At 41.3% G+C, this 21,182-nt stretch overlaps 1 protein-coding gene across 1 annotated transcript in view; it reads right to left on the bottom strand.

Annotated features, from left to right (window-relative positions):
• Positions 1 to 17,270, bottom strand: part of CRYBG3 (crystallin beta-gamma domain containing 3) — a 105,795-nt gene extending 88,525 nt beyond the window's left edge. Inside the window, 2 exon segments of the mRNA XM_040621135.1 lie at positions 378 to 444; positions 16,929 to 17,270. Coding sequence (XP_040477069.1) covers positions 378 to 444; positions 16,929 to 17,077 — 216 coding nt within the window. The 5' untranslated portion in view covers positions 17,078 to 17,270.
• Positions 17,271 to 21,182: the final 3,912 nt, after the last annotated feature.

The following is a 21,182-nucleotide window of genomic DNA, read 5'->3' as shown; positions in this document are numbered from 1 at the left end:
ATGTCAGCAGCATTTGAGGAAACACAATATAAATCAAAGAATGTCATAGGGAAAAGAAACTATGGAGGTCAAGCGATCCAATTCACAGATTAGAAAACCAAGAACAAAGACATTAAATGCCTCAGCTGAAGGCCCCACAGCTGGTTAGTGGCAAAGCTGGGATAAGAACACCCCACTCTCCCAACTCTCCCTAGTGCCCCTTCCCCCTCTCCCCACCCTACCTAAATACAACATCCAACAGAGCTGAGCTGGATTTCCACATAAATAATACAGCGCTCTTTTAGAAATGTAAAATAAGATGACAGAATCTAAAAGAAGTAGGAACAGAAATTAAAAGAAATATTTGCTTAATACAAAATATTAATTTAAAACTATACCTTCACTGCTTCTGATGAAAGTACATTTTCCTTTTTCTGACTCGTGCTCATGGGCTCATTTTCAACACTGAAAAAAAAAAAACCACAGTTTCTTTGAAATTAAAAGAGAATTACTAAAATCATACAGTTCCTGAGTTTGAAGTAAAAATTAAAAGGTCTTTTATATGCAATGCTCAAAGGATTCATGTACAAAATGTAAAAGAGTATGTCGATCTGATTTGAATCTCTACACTTGAAAAACACATCCAAAAGTACTCATCCAGGCCTCGGAAAGCTTTGTAAGCCTATCACGGGCCACATTTTCTTCTGTTGATAATCAGCATCACAGCGATGATGCAGCTGAACAAAGAAGCAACAGTGGATAGCTATCAAGGCTGGAAGTGATTAACACTCTACGATCTTATTTATATTAAGTTCTCCAGAGCCTGCTCCATACTGTGTACTATACAGAATAGAATATGTTTCTCCTCAGCAAGTCCTTATCAACAGACAGGATCATCCAGTGAATTTTGGGAATATTCAAATGTACATGCAGCCTTATCTAGACCCAACTGTGTCCCAGATGGCACCTAAGAACCTGATTTTCCAGACTGTCTCCTGTAATTGTCCAGAATACCTTCACAGATGCCTTATGAGATGTCATAATAAACTATGCTTCCTATTAGGCACACATACATTTCAAATACAAAATTTTATATTTCTATGTTTATACATGATCTTGTTTTCATACTTTCTAATGCTAGACAACCAGAACAGCTTCCCACTCAAGATTATCGTGACTGTCTGCCATGCCCCAGGGATCGCGCTCGGCCTTGAGGATGTAAGAACAAGTAGGTCAGGGTCTTTGTAAAACTCAGTCTAGTAGGGAAGACTGATAAACAAATCATACAGTTTGATAAAAGTTACAGCTGTTAAATGAACAAAATACTATGGAGACCAGAGGAAGCAAGGAACAGCAATTCTGCCTCCTCAGTAAAATGCCCCCAGAGGAGGTACAAAGGAGGCGGTGATAGAGAAAATGGCATTTTCAGGAAACCATGTTTTGTTTGTTTTACTCTAAGACTGGAGCACAACAACTGGGCAGACGTAACTCTGCTGGATACGAGAAGGATACCAGAGGTAGTGCCTGCCCACTATAAAGAACCTGCCTGACCCGTTTCAGAACCTGATCTTGTCCTACTAGGAAGCCCTTAGCCAGGGGACAAGTGTAAAGCAGGCGGAATGACAGAGTGGGAAAACACAGGGCATCGCGGTGGCTGGTGGTAGTGCGAATGAAAAGGAGCGGTCTCAATAGCTCAGATTGAACAGGATAGAAAGAGAAGACATGATTTCTGCTACTTTTAGGTTTTCTATTCATAAAGCCCAGTGCAATTATGTAGACTATCCAGGGAACAAACGGTAATAGTAAAAACACAGAAAGATGGATCATGAACATGTGGAAAATACAATGAAATTAAAATTTCATTAAGTCTCAGACTCTCTGCAGAAATACACAGACCAACAAGACTCAGTCATATTCATAAGCCTTTTAAATGTAAATAGGAAAAGCAACCAAGTAAAGAAGATGAATACATGAGCTGTGCGCTTAACACATGAAAATTCCATGCGAAAACCCAGGGACAGAAATGGAAGACATTGTACAATTCAGAATTGTAACCAAATACATCTATACATCTATAAAATAAGACTGTCTCTAATACCGCTATTTTAAAAGTGAGTTCTTACCTCCATTTTCTATTTTAGCTTTATTTTTTGTCATGAGTTTGTTTGCAATTCTTTTTTTTAAATTAGATGTCAAGAGTGGTCTATTTAAGCTCAATTCAAAAAAAAAAAAGAGACTGGCAAAATACATGTAAAAAGAGCATATTATAAGAATTTGGAGTATAATCAAGGATAATACTGATCTTAATGATTTTATAAGTATATTCTCTAACTACAACCTATTTTGAATGACCTACCTAAAAACTAAACACACAAATATTTTAGTCTCCTAGTTCTTGTTCACGATTCCTGAAATTCTACTTTAGAGTGTTTACAGTGCTTTCTTAGTGAGATTGGAAATGAAAATGGTAAAAGTTTCCTTTCCAATACAAAACCTCTGTAGAAAACGTAGCTCCAGATTCATGGGATTAACACAGATTTCGGTATTTTCAAGCAGCTATAATTATATCCACTCTACAAACACACACCAAATGCCAGAAAAATGTAGTTGTAGGTCGGCACACAAGTATTCCATATTAAGCAAACTAAAGCATTTAAAGCTTAAAAAAAAAAAAAAGGAATATTTGACACTTCATAAAACTTCCTAAAACTTACAGCCTATGTTTAAGTCTCATGAATCTTACTGCTACACCCAAATTTCAAAATGTGTTGAGTTCTAAAGTAAACAACGCATTTTAAAATTCTGGCTTAGCTATAAAACTCTCTGTTTCAATTAAAGCTTTCCCCAACTTTTTTCTAGTTTACTAAAGAGTCCTTCTTAACTGATCTCTGGCATTTTCAGGATTGATTCTGTTTCAACCCCTTCCTCCTGTCAAAATGATTATTAATCTGATATCTCACTTTCCAGTTTAAAAATCCCTTCAGTAAATCTCTATCAGTTGATTAATAAAAGGAAGAGTCCTTAGGATACAGAAAGTTATTCACGTGGCCCCAGGTACACCTGCCACATAGAACCACTTCACGTTCTCAGAATATGCCAGCAAACCGCTTTCTTCTGCTGTCTGCAACATCCTTCGACACTTTGCCCAACTCTTAATCCTTTACAATTTAGCCCCAGCTTTATCTTTATTTTGGGGGGTCCTTATTGAACCCAGTGATACCACTCACATTTCTGCTCCTCACCATAGCGTCAAGCTATCTAACTAGAATGTGAACTCAAATTCAGAAATTATATCATTCATGTCTGTATTCCAGAGCCGAGCACTGTGCCTGGTGCTCAAATATTCATTTAATTTTTAAAAAATGATATCAAACAGGTTCTCCATTTGTGCCTGCTTAATAAAAAAAAGTGTTCCATTGGGAATAATGTAATGCAAAACACACACAAAAATAAAACAGAGTAGATGAAAATACTGAAAACACTGGACTTACATGTCTGCTTAATTTAAAAAAAAAAAAAGACTCGAAAACTTCGAATAGTATTCTCACACTCTTTAATATACGAGGGAAAGAGAAACATGTTCAAATTCAGATGATCTCAAACCTTATGAAAGTCGACAATCCGTTCGTACTGTTCTTTCACAATTTAACCCCCTTTGGGACCTGGGAATAGCTCAATAGCAGTATTTTTAGAAAGTACACGTTTTGCTCATGGCAGGGGGTGAGGGGCAGGAATCATAACCACAGGTAGGCAAGTAAGGCTACCTTGCATTTCTAAATAGCCTCATCTCACTAGCTAACAGAACTCTGGAAATTATCCGGCAAAACAGCCCAGAAAAATATCAAGATCAAACTAACACTGAAGTTCCTCATTTTTGAAGCAACTTATTTAGACCCTACCTGAAAACCAGGAATCCAGCACGCAGCCATTAACTGTTTACTTTCCAGACAAACTAAACGAAAACTCTGGGCCAAGAAAAAAATGGAGCATATTAACATTCTAGAGTTCAAATAATTTACAAAGAGGAAAGCCCCTATCCTGTCACTGTATCTTACACTCTTATTTTTTATTAAATTATAACAAGGTTCCCCAACCCACAGCAAATAAGAAGCAGAAAACTGGGCACAAGAACTTACTCACCAGGTAAGTACTGCCCCCTCTGTTTTTAAGTCCCCTTTAAGTGCCAGGCACTGTTCTCGGTGCTGGGGGTTGAGCAATCAACACATCACATGAAATCCTTGCCCTCACTGCTTCAGAATCCCTTCTTAGATGCACCACACTCAGCTGGGCTATCTTATTGATAAAGCAAATGTATGTGCCTAATCGTCAAGGATTCCAGTTGGAGAGGGTCCCAGGAATACACATTTCAATAACCACCTCCCTCTTCCCAGCCTTGTTCTGAAGCAGGTGGCCCTCTGACCACACTCTTGATAAACAATGGTATGAGAGCTTCTCTACATTCAGCAGAAGCCAACACTGAGAGTTGTATAAGAAAGAGAACGGTCTAGTCTGAGAGTCTCCACTTAATATTATCTAAATGTGTTAGGTGTTAATAAAGGGTAGGTATCCATTATGTAGAAAACTCAGTCATGTAAACCATTACCCATTTTCCAACACCCAGGCCCTGCAGAGCTCCCAGCCCCTCGAAAAGAGCTGTTGCCCTAATGAGCGCGCTGAGCATTGCAAGTCCAGAGTGGGACCAACAAGAAAAAATACCCGTTCATTGTACATCACAGCCTGAAGCACAGGGGATGCTGTTGGGCCTCTCCCAGATTCAGTTCCTCATGTGGTAAGAACGCAGCTTCCTGGATGGTCAGCAGAGAGACACACAGGGACAGCACACAGACTTGGAGGACGGGTGGAGACGCAGTGAGGGAGGGTAAGGCTCTCCACTCCTCCCCCTCCTGGAGCACAGCTGCTGGGCATTGCCTCTTACTCTGCCTTTTCTCTCACACATCATTCCTGTGGCTGGATCAGAAAAATCTGGAAATGTTAAAGAACTGAATACAGCTTTCATAACTGTCTTCTGGAGGCTTGCCCACTTCTCTACAGATGCAGAAGTCTATCATTTCTTGCCATTTTTAGAAAGGAGGCAGTATTTGGTGTTAAAGACGTCACTGGCAGTAGTTCTGACCATTTCTAAACACAAAGCCTCTTAATAATAAAACATAGTCCCCAATTTGGGAACGCCCTATACATCTAAACAGTCCCCAGGATTCACTGTCCACGGGCACTTTCCACTGTCCCTAGGGAAATGAAGGATTTCCCTTCTCTCCTTCCTCTCCATCCCGCTCAGCCTGATGCTGCCTGAAATCACCTTCCCACTCTGATTTTCACTTCCATTGTATGAGGTATGGTCTGCAACAGAGCAACCAGCAGGGCTGAGGACAGGGAAAGAGAGTCGAGGCAGATCTATTGTTTCCTCTTCCTCTACTAACTCAAACTCTTCTGGTCCATTAAACAGTATCACCCTCTCCACCACAACTCCACCAGGCCTCCTGCCTGGCATGTTGATCCTCACCTCTGAGCCTACTTGACACCATTCCTTTGATGAAACTCTAGAAGCAGCCAAAAGGTGGCCTTCCTCTGAAATGTGGTCAAATCATACTCAGTCCTCCAGGTGTGACTCTGCCTTGGAGAACTAAATGAAAAAACAATATGGAACAAGAAGGGGTCTTTTACCCATCCACACCTTTGCCTGTTGTCATTAGTAGCAAAATGCTCTGTCAAATGGACTTACATCTGTTTCAGGGACAGATCTTAGGGACAAAGGTCACTTCAGTCAAAATGCACCTTTCTGGATCCGATTTTTCAAATATGTAAAATGAAAGCATCAGACCAGCTCTCTGCCAGCTCTAAAATCCCATATGATCCTCCAGGAAAAGGAAACAGGTAGACTAACCTTTAAGTTTTTATGGTGAAGGAACAGAGAGACTCTGACCAAGAAACCAAGTCGGTATCAAAATTAATATCAGGACATTCTAAGAAAGAGGCGGAAACTTGTACAGTCCTTGTTTCCAACGGGCCTGTCCTGTATTCCCTTAGACTCCACCCTCTCAGCCCGCACCTGGGTCCTTAAATACAGGATGGGCTTTTTTACCCCCACAACTCTCAAAGGGTCTGCTGCGGCCTTGGGGGCATCTACCTTGGAATTTTTTCTTACAAACACAGCTTCACACAACAAGCCTAGAGGTTCTCTTTGTTCAATATTATCCTGCAGGCCCATTACAGATTAAACTGACTTTTGTGCATCGGCCTGGAAATCGCCACCTACCGCTTCCCGTCCAGCTTCTGTGGGGACAGAGTTCCACACTGACGATTTACAAACAGCATCTGGAAAACTGTCCATTCATAAGCAGCGACTGCCCTCAGGAGAGCAGCACTTGTATTTTTTAAGTGACCGTTAACAGAATATAAAACAGGTGGTTATGGCACTATTTCTGGGCTTCAAATTAAAAGTTAACTAAAAGCTGCAATTTTAAGGCAGTCGAACAGCATGTATTTTAGCTCAAACATCTGGCATTTGAATTTCAGAACTCTTTGGAGAAAAACTGGGAGAAGGGAGGAAAGGTAACAGACATGGTTATGAAGCTCTGCTCCTTTGCAATCTTAGACTCTCTGACAGCCCTTCCCCCATCACGTCAGCCTTCTCCTGTAATTTATGTACCCACTTGGAAGCTGATTTACTTCCTGTCCCCCATCTCATGCCCCCAAAACAAGACCTATAATTGCAGTTCATTCACAGGCTAGAGAGAAGGCTGGTGTGTTTGGTGTGTATCTGAGCCGTCTGTATGCGACAACAGTAACTGCTCTCCTCTCCCACAGTCCTCTACCCCATACCCTTCAGATTCGGAACATTTATAACCTACCTCACATGACTCAACACCCTCAGTTTTTGCTGTGACATGAACTCAAAACAATGTTCTGGCTGCCCTCTAAACTGGGCACCCATTCATGCAGTATACATCAAACTGTCCTACAGAATGGGCACTGGAGATCCAAGGACAGCTGAGACTGTGCCTTCCCAGAGCCTGACCAGCTGACCTCACTTCCAACCTCCAACTCAAATTCTTTCTCGCTGCAAATTCTTCCAGACATCAATAAACCAATGATCTTTGCGAGACTATATAAACATGCACACACATAAACCCGCACCCAAATGATACTTTCAAAAAGCAAATATCTCAACTCCCTACCTTGGCCTACCTCCTCTGGCCCCCCACTCACTTTCCCCATGTCACTGACGGCCGCTCTCCCTTCCATTCTGTTGTCTCTGCTCACTCTGGCATCTGTGCCAACATGATCCTGCCCCAGGGCCCTGAAACTGGCTCTTCCTTCTGCCTGGAAAGTTCTCTTCTCAGATTTCTGTCCCACTCCCAAGTATCATCAAGGTCTTTTCTCAAATGTTACCCAAGAAAGGGGCTCTTCATGACCATTCTATCAACCTTACTCCTGACTCATTACCTCCATCATGTCCCATTCCCTCACCCTGCTTTATTGTACTTCAGGGCACATTATACATCATACAATTTGTTAATTTTCTACCCTCTCCCATTTGAATGCAAACCCTATACAAGCAGAGGCACATTTAGATATTCAAACTGAATTCTGAAAAATGATGACAAAACAAAGATTTTTTTAAAAGACTAAATTTAGAATGTTTATAATCTGTATAAACATATATACTATTGTAGAAAATGTTAAAGCATCATTGTTGAGTGGGAAAAAAAAAAAGCTCAAAATCCTGAAGAGAACTTCCACTTTTTGTAAAAATACATATATATGCAGAAATGCACAGAGGAAATGATCTGAAAGAATAGTATTTGTCTGAGTGGGTAGGGTTATGAGTTGTACTTTTTTTCTTTTTGATTTTATAATTTCATGCCTGTTTTACAAAAGCCTATATTACCATTAAAAGGACAAAAAAAATACAAAGTATTGTAGTTGATTTCAAAAACCAAACAAATGCAAGTTAGTGGAAATGAACATAATACTAACACTACAAATTGCATAATGGTAATTCCTTTGTATCATAATATATACAATATTGCCAAATGAGATGCTTATTTGCCTTCCCTAAACAATGAAATAATCAAAATTATTACAGAATACATTTTCCGTTTAGACTAACAGGCACAATGCCACCCCTCCGGCCAGGGTATACTCCTCAGTGATGTGACAGAACAAAAGGCTGAGAATTTACATCTTACCTAACCTGTCCCCAGTTAATAAAATGGAAAACTCACAGTATTTCATTCCTTGTCATAAGAAGCATGGCAATTAAAAAAAAAATTACCCTCTGCTACTAAGGTAGTATCTGTGCTCTGTATAAATTTTAATACAAAGACTAAAGCACAAATTTCTAACATATATCTTCAGAAATTACATGAAACTACTATTTGTGAGGGCACTCGAGCACCCTTTCCACATCATTTCTCGCATTCCCATCTGTGCTACTTGTGACAAGGAAGATAGAGAAGCTAGTGTGTTGTGTTAATGAAACCAAAATTGTATTTCATAAAAATCTAAAGATTGGCTTTTGATTTAATTCCAAAATAATAAAATTATGTTGGCTGGATGAGTAAAGGGAAGTGAGAAGAGGTATAAAATAGCTAAGTTCTCATCTACCACAGCCAGAAGTCAGTATAAGTTACCTAAGGCTTATATTATAAATCAAGAAAAAATAGTAAGCCATTGTTTAGGCACATGTACAAAAATACCAGAAGAAACAGATTAAGCAAAATAAAAGTTTCCACCAGGGGCGCCTGGGTGGCTCAGGAGGTTAGACGACTGACTCTGGGTTTGGCTCAGGTCATGATCTCAGGGAGGGGGGTGAGGTCAAGCCCCCACCCCACGTGGGTTCTGCGCTCAGGGGAGTCTGCTTGAGGTTCTCTCCCTCTGCCCCTGCCACACGTGTGTACGCACACTCTCTTAAATCTTTAAAAAGTTTCCTCTAAACAGTGTGTCAAGAATGGGCCCACACCTGTTAAATGCTCCTACAGCCCTGAGTGTCACCTCAGCACTTATTTACGGGAAGGAAGATTTGTGGTATATCTGCCTTCTCCAGGAAACTGCATGTATGCTTTGAGCCAAAGACCATGTTGCAGTGTGTTCACGCCCGGATTCGCAGAGCCCAGCACAGTACCTGGTACGAGGGGTACTAAATGAATTCTTGGTAAACATGGGCGAAGTTTTCATACATGACTTTCCCAGTAAAACAAAGGCTTCCTAATACACAGGCACTGATTTTGTACACACCTATTACTCCATGGAGTTCTGGCTGGCATGCTAAATCTGAAAGAGACTTTGGAGTTGAGAGCCACCTGCCTCGATTTTTGATAAAAAGATTGAAAGTGTTAATGACATGCCAGGGTCATGCCATTATTCCAAGTGTATGATGGGTGATCTCAAAAAAATGCGTTGATAAGCAACCCCACCCAGTTTCACATTACAGATTAAGAATACAGAAGCCTCACTCAATACTTAACAGAAAATGTCAAAATATCAAATTTCTCTGCATTATAACTATTACTTTATTTACAGCCTAAATTATAACTTTCTCATTCGAACAAGTTAATGTCGTTCATTCATTCTTTGGAAGATCTCTGCCAAGTCAGGATCCTAAAGTCTCTTGATTTTTACTCACTTATACACAGATATTCACCGGGTCTTAAACTAGTCTTTCTTCCCCTGCAGTAGGTAATTCACAATTTTTTTATGTATAAAAAGGTATAAAATGACAAGTCTCCCTCTTGTTCCTAATTTCTTGAGCCAGTCTCCCATTCCCCCTTGTTAACACAGCACAGAGTAACAGACTTAGTTCACACTCCCCCATTTATATAGGAATGGGAGCATACTACACACAATGATTTCCCGCTTGCTTTTTTTTTTTTTTCCTTAATGAATCGTGGAGTTATTTCCCTATCAGTACATAAAAAACTCTGTCGTTTTTTGGCAGCTGTGTAATATTCTATTCTATGATTGGACCATGATTTATCACTTAGTCCATTTGATACAAGTCTATTCCTTCTTTTGCTATTAAAGCAACACTGCAAAGGCTAGCCTTGCACAGGCAATGTCGGGCCTGTCTGCAAACCGTTTACATCTGATGGAATTTCTACAGGGCAAGTACTGAATCAGAGTATGTGAACCTGTGATACTGAGAGAACCTGTCCAAGGTAGGGTACCAGTTTACTTTCCCACCAGTCACTACTTCCAGTTTACCCACATCTAACTCAAGTTTTGCTTATCAATTAGGTGGACTATGGTAGCTTGCTATACTTTCAGTTTGCATGTCTTTTAGAGGAGATGGACCCTTTTCATGTGATTAAATATAAATTTGTCATTTGCTAGATATACACACTTGTTAACTTTTCTCAGTTGTCAGGACCACAAACTCTTTATTGTACAGAGTGTTGACCCAAGCCATCTGGGCAAACGTCCACCTGCATGCCATTGTTTTTTATTTCCATTCGAAACCATTTTCTGGGGCCAGCTTTCTTTTACGGGTCTTCCTAAGTTAAGCAGAGGAAGCAATCACATAATGCTGTGGACTCTGAGTTCAGGAGGGAGAACTTGACTCTGACTCTACCACAGAGGCTGTGAGACTTCTGATTAACTACTGGACCTCTCCAACCCTTAAATTATAGATCTGTAAGACGGTGTAAAGATACCTCTCTCAAAGGTTGCTAAGGATTAAGTATGTATATATTTAAAGTCCAAAGCACAGGGCTTGGGTCTGATTAGGGCCTTAATAAAGGACGATTTAGTTTTGTCATCACCAACCTATCAGGCAAACAACAACAACAACAACAACCCACTTGACTAAGCAAACAGTTGTTTCACTGCTTTGGAATACCTGCAATTAAATACCCCCAGGGATTACACATTGAAGGACAGCCCTGCTGGAGTTGTACCACTGGCCATTCACAACTGCCAACCAAACATTAAGAATGAGTTGTTTCCGGTTGCAAAGCTTCGACTTGTTTCTCTATCAACATGAAGCTATTTTGTGTAAGGGTCTCCACTCATGCGAAATGTTACTTCCCAAGAGGATGTGCTTTTCTGCCTCCATCTAGAACTTGCCAAACCTGTGGAGTCTAGGAAGAACAAGAGGAATCGAAGAAAAGCACTTATCACTCATCCTGCTGGTCCAGTATTCTGATTAGCAAAGGATGTTAATCAAACCACGCTCAGCTAGAAGTTAATAATGGGGGAGGAGATCTTGAAAGCCCAAATAAAGCTCTCATACAATATTTGACAGTCGTGAAACAGTAAGTATGTTCTAAACCAAACAAGTCACATATCCCACAAACATTTCTGGCTTATAATGAGCTCTTCTTAAGAACAGAGAGGTACACGTTTATCTCCTCCGTTAATTTACGACCTCTTTGAGGGCACTTTTGGTCATTCACTCATCTTTATCCCACTGCGTAGTACCATATTTGACACATAGCAGCCATTCAAATTTATGGAATGAACAGACTCCAAATAAATGGCATTTTAAGCTTTTATTTCATGCTGATCTTTTCTTTTCAGGAGATAGCCCAGATTATTTTTCTGAGTTTAAATTTACACCAACCTATGTGTTCTTGCTATCACAGTTGTATCAGCATTTCTGGCATATCTAGGCTGCAGTGTGTTTCATCAGAACTCTGGTTAGGAAATGAAATATTTTATCTTGAAGGGAACATTATTTTCCTTTTTACAAAATTTGTTAATATCCCTTTACATATTTTCCTCTGAGATGAAAAAAATGCTATCATTGTTTCAATACAGTTAGAAATTCTGATGACATAAGTTTATTGTGGGACAACGTGAGGCACTTGTAACTTTAACATTTAGAATGTACAACTGAGTTAGCATACAAGGAATGCCCTCACCGAGAAACAGAATCCCCAAATTAGGCATCTGGCAGACACCCTGTGAAACCCCAAAGATAGAAATCTCACTTGAAAGATAATACAGTTTCAACACCCTAAAACAGTCTATATTTCTACCCTACCTTCAAAAGTAGCTTCTAGGCTTTCAGTCAACCTGGTAGTTCAAGATTCTCAGAAAATACATGCTGCGGAGGACTTCTGGAATTTTCCAGTCATCTTTATTACAATGGGTATGAACTGCTGATGTGGTCCTTCAAGACCACACAGGTTATCTCCCGTTCAAATGAACTAGTTACCAGTTAATTATTTTCTATAGTGCTTTCAAATCAATGAAAATACAACCACCATGAAGATTCAGAGAACAAAGCTCCCTCTCTTCATACCTGATGCTGTGGTCAGCACTGGGTCTTTAACCTGAAGGCCAGCGGCTCTCAGGCATCTGGGGTACTGCTCACATTTTTTATGAGAGTATCTCCTGTAGCAATTAAATAGCATCCTGGCTCCACCCATTTAACACCCCCAGCCATGGTGACAAGCAAAAATTCTGTGAACCTTAAACAGAGAGCCAAACACTGTAGAAACCTTTTAAGATCCCTCGCATTTCTAAATGCCCAAATCGAGAGGGAGGGTACTACTGGTAGCTGAAAACCACTAATAGGCGCTTTAATGCTCCATCAACAGTGATACACTCCTCACTTGAGCTAGGTAAAGGGGACACCAAGAGAAATAAGACACAGCCCCTGTCCTTGGTCTAGTGAGTCTGTTATTTCTATCGATAACAATATACTAGAATACTGAAAGGAACAGTATTTAAAAAAAAAAAAAAAAGAGTATATCTGAAATGGGCCACATTTCTGCCACCCATTCCAGAACAAAGAACGAAATATTCCCATTGACTTATAGATTCAAATGTGCTTTGAATGAGCGTAGTTCAGAAGGGTGGTGGGCAAGATGGTACGGAAAAAAAGAACCAGAGTTTTAGAGCCAGAGAAACCGAGGTTCAAATCTCACCCCTGAAACTTATTACTCTCATGATTTGGGCTAAATCATTCTCCATTGGGAGTGGTATCCTACTCCCATCCACCTGGGTGGAGGTGTCTGGATTATCCCAATTAGTGGAGGATGCTACTGGCAATTAGTGGGCGGGGTCATGGATGTGAAATGTCCTGCAAAGGACAGCAGAGTCCAGTTCAACCAAGAATTGTTCCACCCAAGATGCCAATAGTGTTCACCATTAAGAACTCTCCACCCTCAGTTTCCTCAATTGTCAGAACAGTGATAAGCATACCAACCTTCAAGGCTAAGGGTGAGATTTAAATGAGATGCTGCAAGTAAAAGTACGCAGCCCAGCAATACAGGCAAAATCAGCCCTGGGTAAATGCTGATCTCACCTTACTATGCCCTGGCCTGAGTTAAAATGTCATACAGAGCTCCTTTTAAACAGGTCCATCATGTGTGATATAGCAAAGAAACAAAAGTGAGCAAACATTTTCTCAAAGTGGAGAACATTAATAGGCAGGTATCCTCTAAATTTCACATTCTAGCAGTGTCTGTTTAACAGGCTTTCACAAAAGTAGTCTAAACTTTAAATCAAGAGCAAAATATTATCTTGAGACCTCAGTGACCTAACTCTAATCTTTCCCACTGCCTCTTTCACTCTGTCCCACTGATGTATATAGTCCCCAACAAATCATAACGTCCTATAGGCCTCTGCTTAGCACAGAATACTACCTGTTCCCTATTTCTATCTTCCTGGCTAAGTTCTCTACTAAAATACTACCAATGTCTTGAAGAACCAGGTAAAACTCCCTTGACTGTGAAGCCCTCCCTGTTGTTCCCTACCACTTTTTAAAAAAGATTTTATTTATTTATTTGATAGAAAGAGAGAGAGCAAGCACAAGCAGGGGAGCAGCAGCAGGAGAGGGAGAAGCAGACTCCCCTGCTGAGCAGGGAGCCCAACGCAGGGCTCAATCCCAGGACCCTGGCATCATGACCTGAGCTGAAGGCAGATGCTTAACTGACTGAGCCACCCAGGTGCCCCCATCCCTTACCACTTCTAATGAGTCTATCCTGTGTGCTCATAAATTGGGTTAAACATTATAGCAGTGATTCTGAAACTGGGATCCACAGAACTCGGAGTTCTCAAGTTTCCTGTGAAAGCTTCAGTTACACTTTTCATTTCTATATGATCTAAAATAAATATAAGCAGCTCCTGGATCTGGTCAGTCACCCAAGAAGAGTACTAACAAGCAATTCAAGTGTCCATACCTGAATCCTCAATGTTGTTATAAACAGACTTCTTTAACTGCCAAAGTTGAATGAGAATAGAATAGCAGCAAACTCAATACATAAATGATGTGTTCACACCAAATGAAGCCCAAATAACTTAGAGCACACCACAAAAGCAAAGGTTTTCCTATGGTTCAAATAAGGAAATACTGGAAAACCTGAATCATGGCAGCGTACAGAGTTGTAGTCATGGCAACCACCAAGGACCCTGTGTTTGTCCCATTTGCATTTTGTGAGTAGCCAAAAAAGAGTTTTCAGGTAATGCTTAAAAATTGACTTTTATTGGTCTTATGGTTATGTTTAATTTTGATTCATACATGCATAAGTTATATAATAAAATTCATATAAGCCACACTAAGAATGCAGAAAAGGAGACTGTACAAGTTTAAAGTCTGAGAGAATGCATTTCAAGTACACTGAAAAATCAGAAAGTGGATATTAATCCTTAACATATTTTAAGAGGCTTCAGAGTTGCAGGCACAGGGTCTGACTTAATTCCTGTTCATGGACTGAAAAGTAGCTATGTGACTTTATGCAAGTTTAACTCTGTTTTTTACAGTAAAATGAGGACATTGATCACAAAGGTTTGTCCAACCTCAAGTGTAATATTGTTAAAACTACTTTTATAAATTAAGTGCTAGATACATGCATGAAATGTACTAGTATTACTCTTTTCAAGTGGTCTTCTCAGCTTCTTACAGTTCCTTGAGAGAAAGGACCCTTTTTTTTCCGTCGTATTTACATCCCTACCACAGTACATGTCTGCTGTGGGGGTCACCAGTGTAAAAGGTAAACCCGGCTCCCATTATAAATGACAAGTTTTCACTGCCTCTAAGAGAAACAGCCAAAATACCCTTTCATTTTGAAATAAGAGCACAGTGACAGATCGCAATTCTGTTTCCAATCTTGTTAACACCAGGGTGTTGTGTTACTAGGACACTGGGTACTACTAAGAGTTTCCATTTGTTTCGTTAAACTTTCAATATAGGCTTTGTGTGTGTTTATATTCTTGAAAAGAAAGATGTAAGCTCATTTAAAAGGTAAAACACCCACAGAAAGGATTACTGCTATTCCCTTAACAGCTGGCAAGTTCTAAAAAGACGAGGACAAAATTAGTGTTCATGTAAGCACAGTTAAAATTCTCAGTGTCAAAACGTCACAGCCTGCGCTTATCTGGAGATAATGAGAATGGAGAAGTGCTAAGTAGACAAGAGGCTGGTTGCTAGAGAGGTTATTCAGAGAGAGAGGAGATTAGATTTGAGAAGTGTCTAAAGAGTCAAATTAGGGCAGAAAGGCAGGCAGTTTCTGCACAATTCTGTTATGAACCTGAAACTGGCCAGCCTATTCCTTTCTAACAGTGACTCAAGTTGCCAACTTTTGCTGAGTCTACTTGGGATTTCTTTTAAACACTGCTCCCATATTATCCAAGATGATTAGTGTTGTTGCAGTGATGGCAGGCACCTCACTCAGGCTGTCTGCCCACACCAGCAGATCTGACATTCTGGTGAACCCTGTCAGACTTCAAAACTATTTTTAACTACTGTGTAACTTTGAATTTTAAATTCTCCCTTAACAGGGCAACAATAACTGAAGCTTCCCAGGAAAAGTTTACCAATTACAGGTGCTTTCTTGGAGAGATGTGGTATTAACAGAGGTTCATAATGGAAATGTTTCACAAGTGGGGAAACTGAGGAACACATAACCGCCCAGAATCATATCACAAGACCTGAATACTAATGACACCAGCACAGTCACACAGTTCTGCCTATTCATTTTTTCTCTGAAGTCGTCCCCGAAGTCTTTAAAATCTGAAGTAAATGTAGTTTTCTAGAAAGTCTCCTTCCAATCAAAACGGATTACACAATTTCGGTGCAATCTGGGAGAGGAGGGAGTATAAACCTGTCTTCTCAGCAAAAGTTTACAAGAGTGAGATGTATTTCATTTGACCCCTCCTCCTCCCTCAAAATGGATGAAAAGACTCAGGAACGGGCATTTTAAGGAGACCCGTCTAAAAATATATATACTCTGTTTTACAGCAGGTGGAGGAAGGACCAAAGACTGTAGAGAAGGGGCACGTTTTCCCTGCTGAAACCAAGACAGAGGAGTCCTGGTTTTTGGAATCTGTCGGGGAACTTGAGATGTTTCCAAAGAAACAAGGGGAAGGAGGGCGGCATCATTTAAATGCCCAGGCAATGGTAAATAAAACTAGGGAGGTTTTTGTATTTTGACAAAGTCCTGGGAAATCATTATCACAATTCTTAAAAAAAAAAAAAATCATTTCGAATAAATCTAAATAGGATGGCGAAACACCAGCTGAGGGGGTGGCGCTCCAACGCTTTACCTTCCGTCCCAGTGGTTTCGGATCGCGCCCGCTCTGCCCCGGCTCGCTCTCAACTGTTTCCCATTACGGCCGGCAGCACGCCGGGGGACTCGCTTCTGCCACAGAACTTGAAGCGCAGACGCCAGTGTGGAACGGGAACAGAATCACGTACCGGGAGGGGGAGGTGGAAGGAAGAGCGCCGCGCCGGCTGGGCCCGGTGGGAACGCACCCCGCGGCGGGTCACGAACTTCACCCGGATTTAACTAACCGAGGAAAAGGGAGTGAAGCGGCACGGAAACTGGGCGAGGAGCAGGAAACCTTAGCAAAGGAGAACAGAAAGTGGAGAGCGGAACGCAGCGTGGCCCCAGAACCGCTGGCTGCAGGCGGTCGGGCTAGGTGCCCCTATCAAGCGAGTTCGCGCAGCCCCCCCCCACCCCGACGTCCCCCGCGGCTCCCACCTGGCAGCGCCCTGGCCTGGAGCGGGCGGCTGGCTCGTCCCTGGCCTCTCCTCCTCTTCCTCTTCCTTGTCCCGGGAAGGGCTTCGGGGAGCGAAGAACCGGGAGAAGGTGTGCCAGGGGGCGCCGCCCCTCCTCCGGCCGCCAGACATCTCCCCGGCGCGGCTGCCGGTCCGGGGCCGTCCGCGGGGAACGGGCGAGGCGCTGTCCTGCGCCCGGAGCCCGGCGTGGCGGGACCCGGCGAAGGCAAGACGGACTCGGCGCCGGCCGCCAGCGCGGCTCAGTTCATCCCCGGCGGGAGAGGCGCGGGCGCGACGCGCTCCCCGCGCGGCTGCTGCTCTCGCGGCGCCCGGCTCCTCCTACCGCCCGCGATTAGCCCGCCCCCGGGAGGAGCCAGAGGCCGCGGCCCCGCCCGGAGTTCGGGCCCAGCCACGGTTTGCCTGGCTGGCGGGGTCCCCGCGGGAGGCGGGAGGCTGAGACCCTGGGTGGAGGGAACGCTCAGCCCGAAATGCCGGGCTGCCGGTTTCCCGCCCAAACGAGTTCAGGCTGCAGCCCATTTAGCCTTTCGCTCAGTTTTCACCCTGTATTACTGATTTGTTTTCGAGCGAAAACAGTACTCACACTTTTTGAAAGAAGTTGATGAACTAGGGTTTGTGAAAACACCTGGTAAAGTGCGGTATCAGAGTGCCTTGGGCTGTCTTTCAGCTAGTAGCTACTCCAAAAACACTGTCTACCAGCCACCAAGACTGCAAAAGAGGGTACTCCAGGGCGAAGTCCTAATAGCGAAGGTGGGGGCATAGGTGTCCCGTAGGTCTGTTAACTCATTTCTTGTTCAGCTCCCTTACGTGTGGAGTTAACTTTTCCTAACCCAGAGGCGCTTTAAATTTCTCACACTCCATGTTATCTACTACTCTGCGAACCTCCTATAAAATGACACTGATCAAAAACAAGTAATTTTAACTTGTAAGTGCTGAAACATATTTTGTAGTCGTTAAACAGACTTAACCGAAATCTGGAAACCAGAGTCTTTAAGAATACTTAAAAACAAGGACAGTCTAAATACAGTAGTATGGGATTTAATTTTTTTTCATGTTTTAAATACAGAAAGCCCTACATAATTAATGTATACATCTTGATGAGTTTGGGGAGAAACATACACCCGTGAAACTGTCATCACAATCTATGCCATACACCTCCAGAAGTTTTCTCCTGCCCTCTTATTATTTAAGAACACTTAACATAAAGTGTGCCTTTTTAGGAAATTTTTAAGTGTACAATACAGTGTTGTTAAATATAGGCACAATGCTGTACAGTAGAACTCTAGGAAGTACCCATTTTTCATAACTGAAACTGTACCCTTTGACTAAGAGCTCTGTTTCCCCCTCCATTCCACTGTACTATGAATTTGCCTATATTAGATTGATCATATAAGTGGTATCACGTAGTATTTTTCTTGTGTCCAACTTATTTCACTAATACAGTAGTATGGAATTTCTTAGTTTTTTTATACCGTAGTAGTTGGCACAGAAAACATCAAGGCCTCTTCACCTCAGGTGTTTTTTGTTTGCTTGTTTTAAAACTAAATTTCTACACTGAGACCGTGTAGAAATCAGAGATATTTACAGAGATACCAGACATTTACTTGTATAAAAATTGTATACAAGTAAATGAAATGCCCAAGGTAGTTTTGGCTTGGGGGAAGGAAGGAGGCTACCTTGGGGGTCGTCCCTCCTCTACTTTGGGGTGCTGGAGAAGAGAAGGTTGTTTATGACTAAATCAGACATCTATAAGCCCCAGTCGTTTCAGCATCAGCCGGTGGCTGTTGAGCTTCCCTGCCATCCTACAGCTGCCTCCTCGAAGCACTCCCACCCCTGCTAACTGTAGCGGAGCCCAAGGCACTCATCCTAATTTGTTCTGGCTTTGATTCAACCCACCAAAGCTAAATCAGCCCAGTTTCCTTCAACTTGGATTCAAGACTTACCAGTGCTTTCTCATTTGGAAATATTTCTTCCTTCTCTGTGAGTCTGAGAAAATAGGAAAAAGCTAGAGTCCATAGGACAAATAAAGTTCCCAATTCTTGCTTTATTATTTTAGGGGAGAATCTCCATTAAATGCCAACTTACCAGAAAGCCCAGAGAACAAGAGAACAAAGAGAAAATGAAGCAAACTGTTCCCTCCAGCTAGAAGGCCCAGAGAATAATTAATCTCCCCAAAGAAAGTTAAGAGACTACCAGAGGTATCCCCCATTTGTACTGTGAAAAGTGGGCCCTATACCCTAATGCCCACCCAGCAGGTGAATTGTTTGGGAAATCTTTCTGGGGATAAAAGTGGGTGGGACCCAGCAAGATTTAGTACTGAATTATGGATTTGACTAACAATAATAGTTTTTTAAGAATAAGAATTTCTCTGAAAAATACCTCTCAAGGAAAATGTTGTGATGGTAACATTTCTTCAATAGCCACTATCCTGCATAAGTGAGAAGGCATCAGAATCATAATGTGTAACGTCTGTCATAAAAATTTTCTACAGTGTTGGTGAGGAAAGTCTAAGTAGTGGAAATAATGCTACTATTCATCTGGCTACAATTCCTTCTAATGATGAACAGCTTGGAAAGGTATAAGATATTGTAGATGTTATTAAAGGCCCCTAAAGTGAACAGTTGGGCCAATTCAGATCTATGGTAGATTTTTTTTTTCTCCAAAGCAACTACTTCATGAAGGAAACGATATCTAATGATATTCTAATCTCCACTCTGTGGTAGAACAAAGCAGCACTTTGATTGAATTGTAAATACCAAATGGTGCCCTGCCTCCATTAAGGCAAACTTTGTCTATGAAAGATTAGTTTAAAACCATAAAACAATGACAACTAAATTTTCATCGATTTACTTTTCTAGTATTAGTTTCTAGATATCCTACATCCTTAAATTCTGACTCATAACTTCTGAATACTACTAAGTTATGAGTATTCCTTGCATTAGGAAGTCTGTAAAAATGTTGAATTTTAGAGTTGTGAGGATGTTAGAGATGAAAATTTAGCAAAGTTGTCTTCATTCGATCATTCAGTTGTTCCCCAGGCATTTAGTGAAGGCCTACGGTAGAAGCATATTTACTGTGAAGCTAACAAAGCTGAAGTCTCAAGGCCCCTGATTGGCACAATCTCTTCCAACGTGCACTTGGGAATGTGATCACACGGGCATGTGTCTTCGTGAAATTTATAAAAGTAAATGTTTTAACTGTAATCGATTAAGACCACGGTTACTTTCCACTTGGATTCCCACACCCCTGATCCCAGTATCCCACTTCTCCTAAAGTCACTTGGTGTTGAATTTATTGGAGACATTTTAGCATCTTCTGGGGAATTTGAGTAGGAAATATATTTAGTTTAGATTTAGTGGGGTATATTTATGTGGGTGTCAGTGTCTTCAAAATTTAGTTAAGTTATTGCTTAAATTCCAGGTTGTCTATTGTGCCTCTCACTAATTATTATATCCAAGATGCAAGACCAGAGGTCCTATTAAGACATAAACATATCCTAAGACCCCTGACACTGAAAATATGTGGGTAGTACAGGTAAAACAAGATTTGAAATGTATAATAGCAAAAAGGGACGGTGGAATATTATTCTAGGCATCCAAAGACAAAATACAAGAGGAAGAACCACTTCTAATTGATGTAATTTCTCTCATAGCAGTAATATGTTCAATACTGCAGTATAGGGGCTCTTGGGTGGCTCAATAGGTTAAATGTCTGCCTTTGGCTCAGGACACGATCCCAGGGTCATCGGGATTGCTGCTCAGGGGGGAGTCTGCTTCTCCCTCTCCCTCCCCCACCACTTGTGCTCGCTCACTCACTCTCTCTCTTGAAAAAATAAAATCTTTTAAAAATAATGCAGTATATACAATTTTTATAAGTGTAAACGCATCAAACTTTTTAAATGAAAATCATGTAACATAGAATTTAACAGAGTTCTTCATTGTAGGGCACAAACCTGTAGCAGCAGTATAGTGAGTATATGTGTGAGAATGTTACATGTTTACATAGTCCTTCCATCAATAACACACTCAATCAAATGTATAGAAAATGATATTAGAAAATCTTCATCAGGGCGCCTGGCTTGTTTAGTCAGTAAAGCGTGTGACTCTTAATCTTGGGGTCATGAGTTTGAGTTCCATGTTGGGTATAAAGTTTACTTTTAAAAATTAAAAAAAAATCATTGTCATATGAAAGGCTATCAAAGAGTACACTATAAAAATTA

The sequence above is a fragment of the Ursus maritimus genome, unplaced genomic scaffold (genome assembly GCF_017311325.1).
Source record: "Ursus maritimus isolate PB19 unplaced genomic scaffold, ASM1731132v1 scaffold_4, whole genome shotgun sequence".
In the NCBI taxonomy this organism is placed as follows: domain Eukaryota; kingdom Metazoa; phylum Chordata; class Mammalia; order Carnivora; family Ursidae; genus Ursus; species Ursus maritimus.
The sequence above is the reverse complement of the archived record's forward strand: the minus strand, read 5'-3'. Positions and strand labels throughout refer to the sequence as shown.